The 20,161-nt window shown below is 38.1% G+C and overlaps 1 protein-coding gene across 2 annotated transcripts in view; it reads left to right on the top strand.

The window, feature by feature from the left end:
* Positions 1 to 20,161, top strand: part of MBD2 (methyl-CpG binding domain protein 2) — a 73,461-nt gene that overhangs the window by 13,657 nt on the left and 39,643 nt on the right. Inside the window, exons 2-3 of one of the 2 annotated variants that reach the window (XM_070627605.1) lie at positions 4,738 to 4,897; positions 6,999 to 7,300. In XM_070627605.1, coding sequence (XP_070483706.1) covers positions 4,738 to 4,897; positions 6,999 to 7,205 — 367 coding nt within the window. In that variant the 3' untranslated portion in view covers positions 7,206 to 7,300. Of the gene's footprint in view, positions 1 to 4,737; positions 4,898 to 6,998; positions 7,301 to 20,161 lie in introns of those variants that run through there. The other variant, XM_008514657.2, reaches the window with a different exon arrangement.

The raw sequence follows: 20,161 nt of genomic DNA, 5'->3' as shown, positions 1-20,161 counted from the left end.
AAGTACTTCCTAATGTTGTTGGAGAGCGACGCACCTCTGAAGATGCTCTTTAGCCATATAGCTGACCATCTGCTGCTCACAGGCCAGTTCATCCTACTCACACTGATTGTGCCACCCGCACAGTTCATCCTGTTAGAGACTGGGGTGAAGATACACTTGTGTTTGCTCAGACCTCTGGTCTTCTCATAATGGGTTAATAAATATCATGATTATCCATGTCACCAAAGTAACATGAAAAAGTATGTTGTTCTCTGTTAGAGGGGTGTTTTCAGAGTGCGGTTTCCCTTGCAGGCGGTAGGTCTTCAGAAGAGTACGTTTTATAACAGCCTGGCAGGGTGTGTTACAGTGGTCTGGCTCAGATAGTGAGGATTACTAGGTGAGTTTATAGAGTGACAAAAAAGGAATATCACTAAATTAAGGTGACCATAATTTAAGTATTTCTGGTATATCAATTAAATTTTTTAAGATTTGAAAGTCAGATGCCAAATAAAATTTCTTTCTTTTTGGTAATCTATAGTTAGAAACCTCTAAGATAGAGTTAGGTTTGAGGAGTGCTATGAACAGTTTAATCATAATGAAAGCAAGCAAAGACATAGTTCAAGTGATGGAATGTTCTCAAGTGAAGTGGAAAAATGTAACTCATGTTTTTGATTTTCACTTAATTATTACTTTGCTTCAGGGTCTTTAGCGTGTAGGAAAAGTTAAAGGTGAGATCACAAGTTGGTTCAGGGTTGGCATATCTAGGGGGCAGTTGATAGGGAATTTTTTTTTGTGGTTGAAAGTGAAATATTTCATTACTGGGATTAGAAGTAATCACTTTGGGCAGAGAAAACTGAAAATGACTAATATCCGTCAGTAGTCTACTAGAGTTAAAAAAATAAAGTAGTTTCCCTAAGTTACAATTTGATGCTTTTAGAATAAAAGCTTAGTCATGTTAAGTCCTGGTGTGTCTGAGACTGGAACCTGCAGCGGCCATCTTACAGGTCACACAGATGATAATTTAGTCACTCTGGGTAAGACCAGAGCTTAAGTGACGTACAGTCTTTTTGTTCTTCTAGCATTTACTTCCTCAGCCACTTCCAGGGTCATTTTGCCACTGTGCAGGTGGTCTGTATATGATGGGCAGAATTTCTGCTTGACCATTCCTTTGGGCCTTGTTCTTCTAGATGCTTTCCATCTCCTGCAGAAGAAAGTCCCTGGTCTTAAAACCCCCCGGGGGCAGCCAGGTTGACTCTCTTTAAAGCACCAAGCACACGCTGTAGCAGCTATGGAGAAGAGAATGGCTGTACCAGTATTCTGAAGGCACCAGTGTGTATGATGAGTGCTTATAGCTGTCCAGTACAGGTGCCTCACAGAATTCCATCTTTACCACACGAGGTAGTGATTGGGATGAGTAAGATCTGACTGGATACAGGTTGATATTCCAACTTTTTTTTTCAATATGCTAATAGCTGAAACTTGATTTCCACCTTCTTTCTTTGCTAATTTAGTTTGTCAGTAGAGTGTGTCAGACCTTTCTTAGAATAAATACTTCCCATTTGATTTTTAAAGTCACTAAACATAGGAACTATTTCAAGCCATTGTTAAATTGCTAATCTAGATCATAAACTATGCAATCACGTTTTGTGAGTATAGCCTTTTAATTGAATTCTTAAGTATTTAGATTTGCTTAATTTGGGGGAGGAGTATCTAAAACTGATGGATCTCTCTCTCGGAGTTTTGCTCCAGAGGAGAATGTTCCAGAGAGGCTCTAGTTTGTTTTCAGGTGCACTAGGCAACTGGTGTTTCACCTATTATGTAAAGAGCTCCTTATTGCAGGGTTAATTTGTGAAATTAAGTCAATGGATTCCTTCAGAAGTGACATTCTACTTGTCTGTAAGCTATATCCTCATAATGGTAGTGCTTATCTTTTTGGTAGAAGTTGCTACCTTAATATTTTCATCTTCTGGAATATCAGTCTTTTGAAACAAAGTCCACTCTTGAGCCCAGCTTTTTATTGCACTAATGAGATCTTTTTAGAGGGATATCTGATCGAGAATTGTCATTTTGTGGAGAGGTTGTTTTCATTTTTGGGGTGTATCAAATAGTTTATCAAAATCTTGTTTACCAGTAACTGGAATATCTGATTATAAGGACTCTATGACTATTCTGGCTTACTTAAAATTAATTGTGATTGTATAAGTGACGTAATAACAGAGAAATCTTTACCAGTTTTTCACATTAATTTGGGTCTTTTAGTAATACTTAATTTCATATGTAGTATAATAGATTAATTATGAAAATATTTTCCAGTTCAGTATTTTAAATTTCATGCAATATAACTTAAAAAAGCATAGAATTTACCGTCCCATTGTGTCTTCAAATGAAAACCATATTCTTTACTATTCAACTGATAAAAATTTTTTTGTTCTCAGAAAGTTACTTTGTTCAGTGCTAGCCTTTATAAATCATGTTTGAGGTTTTTAAAAAGTGGCATTGTACTTTCTGGTCGTTTGACTCATCGAGGGAATGTATAGGAATTGTTATAATACGGTAGAATTGCAGGGATAGTGGAATTATTTCTGACGTGGATTGGAGAATCACAGACAGCTTCACAGAGGAGGTGACGTTTAAGCTGGGCTTGAAGAATTTAGTACGTGGTCTTATGACAGGCAAGATATTGCTTATGCTCATCCTTCCATCTGGAAAGACATGGTTGGAAGTCAAACCTGTGTATTTTGTCAACCTGTATATTTTGGAGACATTAAGTGTAGAATGTGGGGTGCCATGCTGGTGGGAAAAAGTCTGGAAAAGGAATATCTAAACAGATTGAAGGCTTGTGATGTGTTATTAAGGAGGTGAACCTGTTTTGTCAGCATTGAGGCATCTCTGAACATTTAGAACTTGGTACTGGATCTGTGGCTGGGGGCTGGGGCACTGAGCTTTGTATGTGGCCTTCTAGTTTCGATGATTAGGTGCGGGGTGGACAGCGGTGCCGTAACAGGGCAATGCAAGATCAGGTTTCGGGGAGGCAGTTTGCAGTCAGCAGAGCTGGGTGATTTGTGTTTTGGGCTGTATTGAGGGTCACATTCTATTTCATTTTGTGATGCTGAGCCTATTTGGATATCTGGATTAAAATGGGAGTTGAGGTTTGCTTATATGTAATCCTGTGTTCTTTCCTCTGGTGAGTTCCAGTTGTCTGCTTTGTTCCATTCTGTTACTGGTGGTTGTCTTCATCTGCAGGCTGAATTGTATACTTTGAATTGTATTTCAGCAATACTTACCTCATGTCATTGTGGAGAAAGAATGTTGATACAATCTTCTTGTCTTGCAGTCAGTGGTGGTAGAATACTGTAGAGTTTGTGACAAAGTGGGCTGTGTTGGTTGGGACTTGACCCAGAGAGAAGCTTTGCTGTTACAGGGGTATGTTTTATTGCTTGGTTTCCCAGCCTTTTCTCCTTTGTCTTCCTGGTGAAGTATTCTTTTATTATGATCAGTGGCGTAAGGTTAAGTTCTAAATATGGCATGTTGGCTTCTTTGAGAGAGATTCTAGAATTCTCACAATTCTCTTCTGGTGACATATCCTGCTGACTTTAACAGTTTATTCTAGCACATTTGGCTCAGCAAATTTATTAGATAAGACTTTGGGGCATTCTTCCTATAAAAATTTTTTTGAAGATTAATGCCACACAGCAAAAAAGCTTTTAGAACAGATACTATGGCTCTCTGTATAATTCTGGCACTTTTTTGTCATTTTTCAGCTTTGACAATATTTCTTACGAGAAGTAAATTATTCTTGATATGCTTCTCTAAGGTAGGAGTTTGCCTAACAAGACTCACGTTAGCAACATATAAACACATTTGCAGATATTTACCTTTCAGTAGTTACATTAGGGAGCATTTAAATATGGTCAAAATTCAAGAATTTTTTTTTTCAATTGTAAATGTCATGAGTTCAGATCAGTAGCCCAGAGATGATATGGATTCCAAGTGCTTGTGTGTGTATGCATTTTTTTGTTTGTTTGTTTGTTTTTGAGGAAGATTAGCCTTGAGCTAACATCTGGCGCCAGTCCTCCTCTTTTTGCTGAGGAAGACTGGCCCTGAGCTAACATCTGTGCCCATCTTCCTCTACTTTATATGTGGGATGCCTACCACAGCATGGCTTGCCAAGCAGTGCTTAGGTCCATACCTGGGATCTGAACAGGCGAACTCTGGGCCACCAAAGTGGAACGTGCAGATTTAACTGCCGTGCCACCAGGCCGGCCCATGTATGTGTGTTTTTAACAAGGGTTGTTGACTTTAGAAGAATCTGTTCTGAAGTTCTTACTGATTACTGGTGGCATTATGATGTGTAATACTTACAGAAAAAATAGCATTTCAAAAGTCAATTTGGAAAACCGTTTGTATGATTGAAGACATTTGCAGCGTGCATATTATGCTGTGTGTGCAGTTTGTGTTGGGATTCTGTCAGTGGTGGCTGAGTGAGTGACCAGTGGGATAATCTGTAGTAGCATCCAGTATGTGGTCCAGTGGTGTATTATATGAGTGGAGTGTTACAGTAAATGACACATTATCTCTTCTTATAGGGAAGTTACAAAGTTCCTTTAAAACTTTCATGTTTCTTTGAAAAAAGTAAACACGTAAAATTGTGATGTGTAACAGTTGGGAGCAGAAAGGAAGGCATGCAGAAAAGGTATATGTAGGGATCTAGGGTAATCATTGTTGTCTTTTATACAATTAACGTTATCTTTCTTCTAGTCCAAGTGGTAAGAAGTTCAGAAGCAAACCTCAGTTGGCAAGGTACCTGGGAAACACTGTTGACCTCAGCAGCTTTGACTTCAGAACTGGAAAGATGATGCCTAGTAAATTACAGAAGAACAAACAGAGACTGCGGAATGATCCTCTCAATCAAAATAAGGTTGGTTAATTTACTTATAGCATATGTCTGCTGCTTTAAAAGCTCTCCAGAAAGTATCTTATGCTGTAATTATGTCACTAGAATTGTGGTTGTCTGAACGTCCCAGGTTTGTTTTCTTTTTTCTCCCCCTGCAAAGCATTTTGACTTCCAAATCTGATTAATTTTCTGATAGTTGGCAGTACTTGTAAAGAGAGCATAGGTAAATTGCGCAGAGTTGAAAAGAACATTTCAGTGTCTCTCTCGGCCAGCATACCTCACACTTTTGGCCCACTGGGACTATTTACAAAAGATTGCTTTATTGATATTAATTGTCTCCATTTTTTCCCTTAAAATAGTTCCTGTTGCCCAAAAGGAGGCAAAATTTTAATGTGGCAAGTATCCTTACCACATAGTTTATACTTACCTCTTAGTTTTCAGGATTAGGATTTGAGAAAGGACAGTTTTGGCTTTTACTTTTGATAATGTTGAGGATAATGACCTTTAGGAATAATATTCTTATCCTCATACTGTGATTGGAGATTTATTGAGCTGCTTAGTTGCTGGTTTATTGTATAGGAATTTAAACAAGTAACATTTGAATTATGGTGCTAATTTTATTGTATTAAAACATCAAATATCCTTATAAAGAAAGCTTTTTACCCCCAAGGGCAACTGATCGTATATAACCATTTTTTCACGATTTTTCTCCCTCTAAATTTCAGAGATGATCTATGTGTATGTGTGTTGCCACCACCATTGTCTCATACTGACTGTGTGAAAATAGTGGAAGGAAAAGTAGGGGTTTTCTTACTAGAGATATGACTATAGAACCCAGCATACCCCTTGGGAGTGCTGTGTTCATTTTAGGAACCCTGAGGCAGTGTAGTGAGCTGTAAGGACTCTGGACCCAGGCAGGCACAGTTTGATGTACTGGTTCCATCACTTATTAGCTCATGCAGTCATGGGCAACTTTCCTTTTTTTCCAAGATTGGCCCTGATCTAACATCTGTTGCCAATCTTTGTTTTTTCTTCTTCCCAAAGCCCCTCAGTATATGGTTGTACATTCTAGTTCTAGGTCCTTCTACCTCTGCTATGTGGACGCTGCCTCAGCATGGTTTGACGAGTGGTGCTAAGTCCCCACCTGGGCCACTGAAGCCGAGTGTGCAAACTTCACCACTCAGCCACGGGGCCAGGCCCCCATGGGCAAGTTTCTTAACCTCTGATGATCTCAGGTTTCTCATTTCTAAAATTAAGGTAATAAAATCTTTCCCTTAGCATTACTGTGAGGAGTAAATAGGAATTTGTGTGAAAACACCTAGCAACACATTTGAGCCATGTTAGTTCCTTTCCTTTCGCCATTGCACTTTCCTAAGCAGCAAGCTTACCTCAGTGAACAGTGTTGCCTGGTGGCAGTATAGGAAACTTCCTGACCCAAGCTCTCTTCCTCCTCATCTTTGTACTTTTCTTGAAGTGTATGGGGGTCTCTGCTTCATATCTCTCTTTATTCAGAATTCAACTTAATAGTTTGTTTATAGTAGTTTAATTTCTAAAAATTGGTATGGAGGTCAGAATGCATTGTTTCTTCATATTTTGCATTGGTTACCTTGCATTGGTTTCCATAGAGGCAGTGGCAGTTACCTTCTTTAGAGAGATAGAATGGGACAAGAAGGCTGAAATTGCCTCTGTGTTGCTTAGCTATGGTGTTACTTTGGGTTGATAGTTATGAAGGTGTTAAGAAGGATATGAGATAGTGGTAGAAGTAGAGGGGGCTCAAGTTAGCAAAAGGTTAGGACCTTGAGTATGTATTGGTGAAGGTGTGTGGTTTCAGCTTAACAAAATCTTTATTCTGGGTTTAATTTCCTTCTTAAATATGTAGAGGAAAATTAAGATTTATTTGTCTAAAACTGTCTTTTTAAAACTCTAAACACAGTGCTGGGTATCTATTGAAGGGGCTCAAATATTGATGAAATGAATGGAACACTTTCAAACTACCCTATTGTTACCATAATCACTGTTAAGCTACACTAAATTTAATATGAAGATATGCTTCCTGATAGTTATGATTCACTAAAAATCAAAAACTAATTCGTCTCTTTAGTTTGTGTGCACCTTTATGCTCTAGCTGCGCTGGACCGCTCATCATCCTGCATCCTGGCATATGCTTTCAAGATTCTGCTTGCTCATGTGCTGTTTCCTCTGCTTGGAATGCGCTTCCCCCCTTCCCCTCCATCTGGTGAACTCCTACTCATCCAAGGCCCAGCTCCATTGTCTCCATCTCTGTGAAGCCTGCCCTGCATTCTCCAGGCAGAACCAGTCCCTTCTTCCATAATGCCTCCCTGGTGCTTTGCCATTGTATTTGTGATTGTTTGTCTGCTTCAACTAGACTGTGAGCTCCACGAGGGCAGGACCATGTCTTATTGTTATTGTTGTTTTTGTATATGTAGTCCAAAGCCTAGCACATGGTAGGTACTCAATAAATGTTTGCTTCATGTTTATTTGGTTTAATATCCACCTCATTCCAGAAGTTTATAGTGGTCATAAATGTTTACTGAATAAATTAATATACCATACATTATTTTAGAAATGCCTTTCATTGTCATTGTTTTCTGAAGCTTTCTATCTGAATTTTGGAGACATGCTGTGATTTTTGCATCTGACTTTATTTTAGTTAAGTAGTCAGAAAGTGGAGTTTGCGCTTTTTAAAATAAGCTCTCTTTTGGAGTAACATGAACATTAAATATCTCTATAAAGCAGAAAAAGTATTTGTGGGTAATTAATAATTATTATGTCTTTTTTATTATAATACAATATAGAGAAAGCTGGGAGATTAAAGTTATAAACAGGAATCTTAGGTAGCGTTTTGTTATATAGTTGTAAACCTGGCTGAAGCGCATTATTAAGTGTGTTGTTTTTGAGTTTTTAAAAAATCACTTATCTTGAAAGAATTAGAAATGTAATTAAAATAAAGTGAAACAGGCTAAGTTGTACTTTATATTGACTGATTATAAACTGTGATCTTAATATATCTTCCATATCAAGAGTGAGTTTACTGGGTGAATAATATCTTCAGGTATGGTTAGAAGGATATCTTTTGAAGATCTTTGCAAGGTGGTTTCTAATTATTTCAGGATGGTTGGGTACAGTGGAGTGGGAATTGTCTTTTGATTAATATTTATTAAAGTTTTTGCACTACCTATTCCCTTTTGTCTCAAACTCAGTCTTAACCTTACACTGAAAATCTGTTCCATTCTTGATTACATTGTACCATACTGATTTTCTTGCCACTGCCGTAATTATTTCCAGCTACTACCTCCATCTTTCCAGCTGATAAAGTAGAGTGGAGATATCAAGTAGGTTTCTGAAGATACTCCATTAGTTTAATGGAAAAAGACTAGCGAAAAATTTGGAAGTCATCAACATCGAGTTGATGTTTGAAGTCATGAGCAGCTTTCTCAAAAGGAGAAGTTATAGAGCAATGCAGTGCTATCCAATAGTAGTTTCTGTGATGATGGACATGTTTTAGCTACCAGCCACGTGTGTGTGTTGAGTACTTGAAATGTAGCCAGTATGACTGAATAACTGAATTTTTAGTTTTATTTAATTAAGTAGCCACATATTCCTAGTGACTACCATATTGGACAACACAGTTCTAGAGCTATGCCTCTCAATATATAAGACAGACAACAAAGCCTTTGCTTCGAAAGCTGAATATTGTTTAGGCATTCATGCAGGCTTTGGTTTTTTAATGAGGAGATGTTTCAAAGTTCCAGAGATATGACCCTCAGCATTTTAAGAAGGAAGTTAGTTTCTTTAAAACATGATAAGTTTCTTTAAAATTTTAATTGGAGAACACTGTAGGCTTGGATAAAGAAGAGTGCAATGATTCAGTGCATAATATGTCTAAGGAACTTACCCAGCTTGGTTTTGTTGCAGAAATTCCTTTTTATTTTAATGTTTCAGATGTTTAAACATTAAACTGAATTCCTAGTGTTTCCAGCTCTCAACAACAACCCTGAAATGTTTATAAATTAAAGCTTGTTACACAACTAATAAAATTCAACTTCCCTAACATTAATGTGACATATAATGTATCTTACAAATTGTTTACAATATGAATATCGTATGGAACAAGTTATTTTTTTAGTTTGGCTTGTCAGTGCTACTAAGACCTTGGAAAGACTCAGTTCTTTCATCACATTTCTCTATTCACACATATTCTCTATTCTGATACATTTGGAAATAAAGAGTATCATATTCTCTTGAATGTAATTAATTGTATAAGTCTGCCATTATTTCTCATGAATTATCTTGGTATATAGTATGGTATTGTGATTAGAAACACAGCCTTGGATTCTGTATGGCTGTGTCCTAGGAACTCAACCAAATGATCTAGCAGATGCTTGTTTTAATTATCTTCAACAAAATAATAAAAATAAATTCTTGTAGAGAGCTAGTATCTGTGTAGTTTGGGAAACTTAAGTGAGCTGGTGGTGATGGTGGGAATCAGATTGGGTATTGGATTTAGAATGGGTGCAGTATGAAGAACAGAGTTGGGAAGAGGTGAAACTGAAAGTAGATCAGTTTGGGCTATTGTAGTCCAGAAAAGCTATGGTGGCTTAATTTAATGCCATAGCAGGAGTTATGGAAAGGTGTGAGATTCAATCAAGAGAAATTAGTAGCTCTAAGTACCTGATAATTGTAGCGAGAGGGAATTGGTGAAGCCTGCTGCAGTTCTGGCTTGAGTCACTTGGGGCAGGAGTGGATAGGGAACAGGAAGAAGAGCAAGTTTGGGCATGGGGTGAGATTGAGTTTATTTAACTCAATTTATTTTGTTTCTTGGACTTCTGAAAGGATCTTGTGGACCCCCAGGGATTCCCAGGTCACACTTTGAGAATTCCTGTGATAGTGGCTTGCCCTAACTCACTGAGATTACTCAACATAAAGGCAAATAGAAGAAAAGTATCTTTTGACACTGTAGGCAAGGAGTAAATGAATAAATGTCTTGTGGAGGGTAAGAAGGAACTTCCAGAAAGGTAGGAGAATCAAGAGAATGTGGTGTTATATAAGCTGAGGAAAGACTATTTTTGTGAAATGCCGTGGAAAGTTCAAGGAAGATAAAGACTTTGTACTGTATCCATTGGATTTCCAAATTAGAAGGCATCTGGTGACCTCACATAACCAACTTTGAGGGATGAAAGGACCAGAAGTCATATTTAGAATGCCAGAAAGTTTCTGGGAAATGAGAAGTTAGAAACGAAGTAGGCTGCTCTTTTGAAAGTTTGAAAATTTTGATTTATTATTATTTGGAATAGTTTGAGAAGGACAGGTATTAAATCTTTTTTGAATGTTTCGTACAATTCTCCAGAGAAGCCATCTGGTCCTGGATTTATTTTTGGGGAAGATTTTGATTACAGTTCAATCTCTTATGATTGGTCTGTTCAGATTCTCTGTTTCTTCTTGATTTAGTTTTGGGCAGTTGTATGAGTCTTAAGAATTTATCCATTTCTTCTAGATTGTCCAATTTGTTGGCATATAGTTTTTCATAGTATTCTCTTATAATCCTTTGTATTTCTTGGTATCTGTTATAATTTCTCCTCTTTCATTTCTAATTTTATTTTTTTGAGCCTTCTTTTTTTCTTAGTCTGGCTAAGGGTTTGTCAGTTTTCTTTATTGTCTCAGAGAACCAGCTCTTTGTTTCATTGATCCTTTCTCCTGTCTTTTTGGTTTCAATTTCATTTATTTCAACTCTTAATTTTTATTATTTTCCTCCTTCTGCTGACTTTGGGCTGTTTTTGTTCTTTTTCTAATTCTGTTAGGTGTAGCTTAAGATTGCTTATTTGAGATTTTTCTCATTTGTTAAGGTGGGCCTGTAAGCTATGGATTTCCCTCTTAGAACTGCTTTTGCTGCATCCCATGTGTGTTGGTATAGTATACTTTCATTTGTCTCCATGTATTTTTTTATTTCTCCTTTAATTTCTTTAATGATCCATTGGTTGTTCAGTAGCATGTTGTTTAGTCTTCACATCTTTGTCCCTTTCCCAGCTTTTTTCTTGCAGTTGATTTCTAGTTTCATAGCATTATGGTTAGAAAAGATGCTTGATACGATTTCAGTCTTCTTAAATTTGTTGAGGCTTGCCTCATTTCCAAACATATCGTCTGTCCTTGAGAGTATTCCGTGTGCACTTGAGAAGAACTTGGTCTGCTGTTTTTGGATAGAGTGTTTTATATATATCTATTAAGTCCATCTGGTCTAGTTTTTCATTTAGTTCCACTGTTTCCTTGTTGACTTTTTGTCTGGGTGATCTATGCTTTGATGTACCTGGGGGGTTAACATCCCCTACAATTATTGTGTTGTTATTAATATCTCCTTTTAGGTCTGTTAATAGTTGCCTTATGTACTTTGGTGCCTGTATTGTGTGCATATATATTTGTGAGTGTTATGTCTTCTGGTTGGAGTGTCCCTTTTATCATTGCATACTACCCTTCTTTGTCTCTCATTACCTGTTTTATCTTGAAGTCTACTTTGTCTGATATAAGTATGGCAACACCTGCTTTATTTTGTTTGCCATTAGCTTGGAGTATCATCTTCCATTCCTTCACTCTGGGCCTGTGTTTTTATTTAGAGCTGAAATGTGTTTCCTGGAGGCATCATATTATTGGGTCTTTTTTTTTAATCAATCCTGCCACTCTGTGTCTTTTGATTTGAGAATTCAATCCATTAGTATTTAGAGTGATGATTGATATATGAGGGCTTAATGCTGCCATTTTATTGCTCATTTTCAGGTTCTTCTGCACTTCCTGTTTCTTGTCCCATGTGTTTTGAACTACTAATTCAGTTAGGTAGTTTTCTATGATGGTTTTTTTATTTTTCTCTTTATTCGTCATTTATGTCTCTGTTTTGATTATTTTTTTAGTGGTTACCATGAGGTTTGAATGAAAAATCTTGTAGGTGAGATAGTCCATTTTCTGATAGCCTCTTATTTCCTTAGACTAAGCAGATTCCATCCCTTTCCTCTTCCTGTCCTAAGTTGTTATTGTCACAACTTACTCCATGTTGCGTTGTGAGTTTGTGGTTAAAATGATGAGATTATATTTATTTTTGTGTTGTCTTTCCCCTTATCTTTAATGTTATAATTGTTTGCTGACCTGTTCTGATAGAGAGCTGCAGTTTTCCGATTTTGTATACCTATTTATCTCCTTTCTCAAGGCTTTGTAATCGCTTTCTTTTTAATTTCAGATATGAAGGTCATCTTGAGCATTTCTTGTAGGGGATTCTTGTGGTGATGAACTCCCTTAGCTTTTGTTTATCTGGGAAAATTTTTACCTCTCCATCATATCTGAAGGGTATTTTCACTGGATGGAGTATTCTTTGCTGAAAGTTTTTGTCTTTCAGAATTTTGAATATATCATTTCACTCTCTCCTAGCTGTAAGGTTTCTGCTGAGAAATCTCCTGAAAGCCTGATAGGGGTTCCTTTGTAAGTTATTTTCTTCTTCGTTGCTGCCCTTAATATTTTTACTTTGTCATTGACTTTTGGCAGCTTTACTACTATATGTCTTGGAGAAGGTCTTTTTACCTTGATGTAGCTGGGAGATCTGTTGGCTTCTTTCACTTGTATTTCCAGCTCCTTCTCCAGGTTTGGGAAGTTCTCGCCTTTTATTTCTTTGAACAAGCTTTCTGCTCCATTCCTCTCCCTCTGGAATACCTATAATTCTTATGTTGCATTTCCTAATTGAGCTGGATATTTCTGGAGAATTTCTTCATTTCTTTTTAGTCTTAGTTCTCTCTCCTCCTCCATCTGAAGCATTTCTGTATTTCTGTCCTCCAGACTGCTGATTCGCTCCTCCATAATATCAGCTTTGTTATTGAGGGAGTCCAGATTTTTCTTAATCTTCTCCATTCTGTTTTTCGTCTCCAACATTTCTGATAGGTTCTTCTTTATAGTTTCAATCTCTTTTGTGAAGAAGTTTCTGATTTCATTGAACTATCTGTATTTTCTTGTAACTTGAGTTTTTTAATGATGGCTATTTTGAATTCTGTGTCATTTAGATTATAAATTTCTGTGCCTTCAGGACTGATTTCTGCATGCTTGCCATTTTCCTTCTGTAGATTTAATATATTTTTTCATATTGTTTTATGGTGTGAATTTGTGCCTCTGCATAGTGATAGTATTTGGTCACAGCTTCCACCTGCCACCACTGGGTGGGGGTCAAGAGCTGTGTATTCTGATCCCACTGCAATCTGCAACTCGCTTGCTCCAGCCACTGCTTTTCTATATTATGCTTGGGCCCTCTGGCTGACCAGGTGAGCTGGAGTGCTGTGCGGGGGCAGGGATGCTTTCTTTCACCTACATGGTCCCAGGGGCGTTCTTGCTCTGCCCTCGCTATCTTCTCTCCTGGGCTGCCAGCTTATTGAAGACACCCCCACAATAGCTTAGTCACCTCTATGTGGGGCTTTCCCACAGGCTGTGAGGGAACTTGGAGAGTGAAGGTATTCCCACAGAGGGTCGCCCCTTTCCCCCTCCCCCCCCACCAGAGCCGCATGGTCTGGACCCCAGTGTTTCTGCCACTGGGAGAGGGAGAGGAGATTCCCCTTACCTCCTTCCACTTCCTCTGAGGGGAGGGTGGTCCAGCACCTCCATCTTGAGGTGTATGGCTGTGTGGGTCTCTCAGACATCTTTTGCGTTGTGTGAATGCCCTCTGTTGGAATATGAATGTCCTTTTTCTTGTATTTTAGAGGGGAGAGTCTAGAGGAGAGCTCACTCTGCCATGATGCGCATGTTACTCTGATTTATTATTATTTGATTAGGTAATTTGTACACATGTTGAATATTCCATGGAAAGTGTCTCTGTCCCTCTTCAGTCTCTCAGGCCCAGTCCTCTTCCCTAGAGGAAACTTGTTAACCAGTTTTTCTTTTTGTATGTCTTTCCAGAGCTTCTTTGCATTGACAAACATGTACACATATGTGCATTTTTACCCTCTCCCCATAAAAATGGTCAGACTACCCTTATGAAACTTGAATGAGATGTGGAGGAGAGAGGACAATATTCAGAAGAGAATGCATGATAAAGGAACATTCTTGTTATTTTTCCTTTAAATGTTGAAAGAGGCCATCTTGGAGGGAACCACTAGAGAATCAGGGAGGTGGCTAACCTGAGAGCCCTTGCTTCTGGAGGTCCTCCAGGAACTTTTGAACTGTGCACAGTATTTTCTGTTGTGCATTTTTCTAAGGAGAGAGTTTGTCTTCATCAAATTCTCCAAGGAAGCTGTAACTGAAAAAGTTCATAACTACTATTTTAGAAGCAGGAGAGGGAGCAAGGCCTTGACAGAAGGCATGAGGGGCCAGCTCACTTGCTGTAGCTCAAATTAGGCCTTTGTTTAACTGATTAGGAATTTTTCAGGTATTGGGCTGAAGTAGTACCTTAGTGGGCTGACTTATTTCTGTCCTAGGAACCCCCTGGTTAATTAACCACCACTGAAGAGCCCTGTGGTAGGATCTTTCTGGTTACCAGCACATGGTAGAGCATATTGTAAGAACTGCCCCTTGGCTTCTACCTTACTAGAATCTTTCCATTCAAACTGAAAACAGACCTCATTCCTGCCACTGATATTCCTTGCCTATCAAGAAAGTAACTAAAATCTTTCCCTAATATGCTAGTACTCTTTTTGTCAACGTATTAAGCCCTTCCTGGATGAAGTGTCTTCTGGTCTCTGTTGGATATAATTGAGGGGGGAGAGGGAGAGGGCGTAGATCACGGGTGATATGTCTAGCATTTCTAGGTGTTGAAGTCCTTACAAGGGACTACTGGCATCTTTTAAGTGTGGGCCACTGTTCAATACAGGTTTCTATTAATTTGAAATGAAATTGACAAAAGTGTAAGTGAGGAGCAAGTAGCTGTTATAATAGTCCAATGAGGAATGATGATAGCTTAGACATGTGGTAATGAGAAGTGGATAGATTCTAGTTCTGTTTTGAATATAGACTTGACAGGATTTGCTAATGAATTCGGTGTGGAAAATGACGGAAGACTTAAGTGTGAGCCCTTAGTTTTTAGACTGAATGACTAGGTGGATTGGGTTGCCATTTACTGAGATTGCCTTAGGAAAGAATTTATAGGAGTGGATAAAATCAATTCAACTTTGAATATGCAAAGTTTGAGATGCTTATTAAACACCCAAATGGAGATGTTGCATATGCAATTGGTTAAGTAATTGAGAGGTCTGAGCCGGGAAGTCATTAGCACATAGGTAGTATTCCAAGTAATGGAACTGGAGGAAATTACCCAAATATAGGAAAGAATCCAGAACCAAGCTCTGAGAAAATCCAGTAGTTAGAATTTGGTTAGAGTAGAAGGAATCAGCAAAGTGAATTTTGAAAGAATGCCTAGTAAGGTAGGAGACACTTGAAAGAGGAGAATGTTTCAAAAAGAATAGTGGTCAGTTACATTGATTGCTGCTGGAAGATTGAATGGAGGAAGACAGAAATTTTCATTGTTTGGCAACGTGAAGGTTATTAATAACCTTGATAATAATTGTTTCAGTGGGGACAGAAGCCAGGTTGGATTGGGTTGAAAGTGAATGAGAGAGAAAATTGGTCAGCATGTACAATTCTTTCAATAAATTTTCTTGGGTAAGGAGGAGAATCACTAGATGGTAGAGATGACAAGGATGCTGATTTGGTTAATCTCCCATTTTAAAGACTTTGGAAAGCTTTAGAAGAATGGAGTCTGTAGCACAATTGGAAAAACCACTGAGGTCAAGAAAGTTAAGCAAATTTTCAGTGTAATGATGATGATAGACCGTGGAATCTTTACTGGGTAGGAAGGAATGGAAAGGGTTATAAAGAATAGTGAGAAAATAGGACAATGGAGATATTTATGGGACAAAGAATGCAGAGGACAAACCTAAGTGAGCTACAAGGATAGGAAGGAGAAATTGGAGAGTTGGTTGCTTGAGATATGGGAAATGGTATAGTTACTAGTGTTGACAAGCCTGTGACTATAATCTTTGGTCGGTGAGGTTGAGTAGAGGAATAGGTCAATGGACTTGGTGTTGGGTGAGTTATCCACATGGGTATTGAGGCCTCTGAGAATGAGGACAAGAGTTGGGATGCAGAGGAAGAGGTGAAGCAGAAACTAAAGTCTTTAGTGAATGAGGGAGAAAGCAGAGAGGAGAGGCAGAGGCTATTATAGCCAGATTCTGTGAGCTTCAAAGAAGCCAGTGTTTTTGAAGGAGCAAAAAATGGAGAAATGATGTAAGAAAAATGGGGAAAAAGGAGGAAACCTATACCACTTCCTGGCCCTTAGATATGCAATTGTAAGAGAGAGAGAAAGAGGGGAAAAGGCTTCATTTGAGAGAACTTTAGAGGAGATAGTTTCTTTGAGGGACAGCCAAGTTTCAGTAAACCCAGGAACTGGAGAGGATGTTTAGAGAGAATACAGAGGACGTAGGAGAGCCTGCTGATCAGTCATTCGAAAGTCTACAGTGTAAGGATGGGGGGTGGGATGTGTAAGGTTAGGGGAGTGGTTTTTAAACTTCAGGTTATTAAATCAGTATTAATTGTTCATGACTAGAATTTTTAAAATATGAAATACAATGTGATAGAAAATACTGTGCATCACATTCAGTAAGGGTGAGTATTTTAGGTGACTTTTGTGATACACTTATGTGTCCTGAGTCATGATGTAAAATATATTTCTACTCTTAGTTGAGGTCAAAAAAGTTTGAGAGCCACCGAGCTATGGGGTGGGTGTACAGAATTTTATGGGAAAGAGTGGTGGGTGATAATGTATGATCTGAGAGACCTGGCTATTTGGTTATTACCAAGGTAGATGGATGTGAGGTGTGATGGGATTAGTTTTGATGATTGCTAGAGCAGAGCACACAAACAGTTGGAATATTATGGTCCTGACTTTTTAGAAAGGAGGTATATAACTCTGCTGGATTAATGTTATAAATGAATTTATACGAGCTTTCTTAGGTAACTAGGACCTATCTGGAACTCAGAGCCCTAAAGGAACTGGCTTTATTCCTAACCTTAATTCTCAGCCTCCTTCCTACATGAGTGATCTGTTACAGGACCACTCAGCAGAGTTTGGGCTCCTTAAAGTCCTTTGCTTACCTCCCTAAGGGAGAATAGTTTACCATTTGGGGCAAGATTAATTCTCTTTAAAATTTATTAGTATACAATGTTGATTAGCTCTGTTTATCTCCAAGTTAATATTATTCTTACCAATTAAAGTTTCTGTGCAACTCAACCAAGAGATGACCATCTCTAGAACTTACTTGTTGATATCCTATTACTTGACCTTGCACTTTGCCCCAAGGTATTAATCTCCATATCAGTCTCCTCTGTCTAGAACCACTATGCTAAATTTTAGGGTTTTTTTCTTTCTAACTATACAGATGAAAAGTTAGTATGGCTAGTTAGTTACAGTGACATGATCTAAGTTTTCAGATTCATAATTGAAGAAAATTTTTCCTGAACTGTAGCTCTGTAAGAGCAACCTGGCATGTTTCCTGCCAATGTACATAGTTTTGTTTTGATGTCTTAATCTCATGTTGGCAGTCTGCTGAGTTCTAGATTCTTTGTTCTCTTTATTTCCCATAATTTCATGATATAACAGCACTATGATTGACAGTGACTTTGCCAAAAACACCATCTGTAGACTGAGGATGATTTTCCCATGGGATGCTTGTGTAGGGCTGGCTGTGTGACTCAGAGGTAAATGCTGGCCATGTGTCTATAAGCATGACTTCATGTTAGATAGTTATAGATGGAAAAAATCTGGGGATTATTTCTCTTATGTTGATGATCTTGAGGCAGATAATACAAAAGATACTGTGCTTAATAATTTTGAGATGGGTTTTGTAGACTACATTGAATTGTGATATTTTCCACTTGTGTAGCACCTTTAAGTTTAAGGCAGAAAGTGAGAGTATTCAAGGGTAAGAGCTACATAACATAAGACTTTACATGTAGTGGACATTTCCTGCATCATTTATTCCACAGAATTTTTTTTTTTTTTAGCACATTCTATGTACTCAGCCATTATTTCAGATTCTGGGAATATAGTAGTGGAAGTTTCTGTGTTCATGGAGCTTACAGTCTAGTGGGGTGACAAACTAATATGTAATTTAAATATTAAATGCTACACAGTGGGTTAAATAAGAGTGATTGACATTGGGTGGCTATTTTAGGCTGAATGATCAGGAAAGTTTTCTTTGAGGGAGTGATTTTTAGGCTGAGGTCCGAATGACAAGGAGTCAACTATACAAAAACCAGGGAGAAAAGCATTCTATGCAAAGGGAATAGTCAGTGCAAAGTCCCTAAGGCAGCATACATTCGGCATTTGAGGGCAGAAAGTAGACCACAGTGGCTGGAGTTTAGTGGGTGGGAGAGGGGTGCTAGGTGAGGTCAAGAAAGTAGACAGACCTCATCCCAGGGCTTCCAAGCCAGCATAAGGAGTGAGATGGAATGCTATTTGTGGACTTTATGTCGGGAGCAATATGATGACTTTGGCTGCTGTGCGGAGAATGCATTGAAGTGGTGCAGAAGTGGAAGTCAGGGGCCAGTTACAGAGGCTGTTATAAATTTCCAGGCAGGGGTGATGGCGACTTGGACAGTGCTTGTTTAATGAATGAATAAAGGAAGTAGGGTGAGATGAAGCAAAGGACACTGGAACTAGTAAGTGTTGTCTAAAAAACTTATAATTTTCTCATATGCAGAAATGTCCTTTATTATCCTTAATAAATATCCTTAATAAGTATTTATTTATCTTTAGCCGATAAAGGAAGATAACTAACAAGCTATTGTCAGCTAACAGCGCTATTCCATATTTTTAGCTAATCTGAGGTAAGTATTTACATATTGATTGGACAAAGATTGCTAAAAATCAAACAGTGGATAGCAGAACTTTAGCCATGTTAGTAAATAGGCTTGCTGATGAGAGTTTCTGTCCAGTGTGGTATTAGGTTTATCATGTTACAAATTAGTGCTTCAAATGTATCCAAGTGTGATACATAGACCCTTTTGAGAGGGCCTGACTTGGCTTTCGTGCTGATGATGAAGGTAGATTGGGAACATAGTTGCCTATGGTATGGCTTTGGCAAGATTTCTTTCAGATGCCCAGTTTTCTGTTGTTTCACTAAGTTTTCTAGGTCCTGCAGAATTACCTAACTTTGCAGACTCTAGGTCAGCAAGAAAATTAGGCCCTATAGAAAACTATTTGTGTGACTATTTCCACAGTTCCCCCAAGGACGTGGATGTAACTCGTGCCAACCTGGATGTAAAGGAGAGACTGAATTCCGTCCACTGGAGGTCTTAGTTTGAGTAGAGCTGCTCTAAGTATCTGGTTGAAACTCGTTAGGGTCTTTTGCTACAATTCCTTTAATGAACCTCATGTTAACTAAAACTCTAAGAAGTTATTTTTCAAGCAGAACTCTTCAAAACTTTTCAGTGAGGAATTTCAATACTCCACCTCTTCAATTAACTACCAGTATAAGTCCTTTTTTAATGAGCTCAAAGTGGAGTCCACCCATTCTATTATTTTTTAAAGAGGATCCCATTGATCTCTTTAAAAAAATGAAACCTCTGGGTCCTCTCTTAGGATATTAACCTATGTGGATTTTCAGTACAAAATCATAGATCCCAGATATATTTTTCTTTACTTTTTGCAAAAACCTAGGAAGGTTGCACAACTGTGTGAATATACTAAAAGCCACTGAATTGTACACTTCAAAATGGTGAATTTTATGATGTGTGAATTATATCTCAATAAAAGAACCCTGAAGGACTGGAAACTGTGCATTGTTGACTTTTGATTTTGTGAAAAGGCATTAGCTATTGACTACTGTATATATTTTGGAGCAAAACTGAAACTACTTTTTGAGGATAGTCTTGGTTTGACCTCAAGATACTGCTCGGGCTCTCCTTTCTATGAACCAGGGGATCGCTTTCCTTCTAGGAAAACTTACTGGTTAAGTTTCTAAATTTCAGTAGCATGTTCAATAACATGTTAATGCTAATACTAGATATCAGCTGCTATTTATTCAGACTTTATGTGCCTACTTGACTATAAACTATAGACCTATTTGTTAACTGCTGTCTTCTTCCTGCCCCCAGAATGTAAGCCCTGAGGCAGGAATTCTGGTGGTTCATTCAGGACTGTATACCCGACATGTAGTCAGTGCCTTGCAGATAGTGGGCACTCAGTATTTGTTCAGTGGTTGAGTGAATGAAAGCTGCATTAGCAGCGTCAACATCATACATGCATTATTTCATTTG

This window comes from Equus przewalskii, chromosome 7 (assembly GCF_037783145.1).
Source record: "Equus przewalskii isolate Varuska chromosome 7, EquPr2, whole genome shotgun sequence".
NCBI classification, from domain to species: domain Eukaryota; kingdom Metazoa; phylum Chordata; class Mammalia; order Perissodactyla; family Equidae; genus Equus; species Equus przewalskii.
Note: the sequence above shows the minus strand (reverse complement) of the source record. Positions and strands in the feature narration are given on the sequence as shown.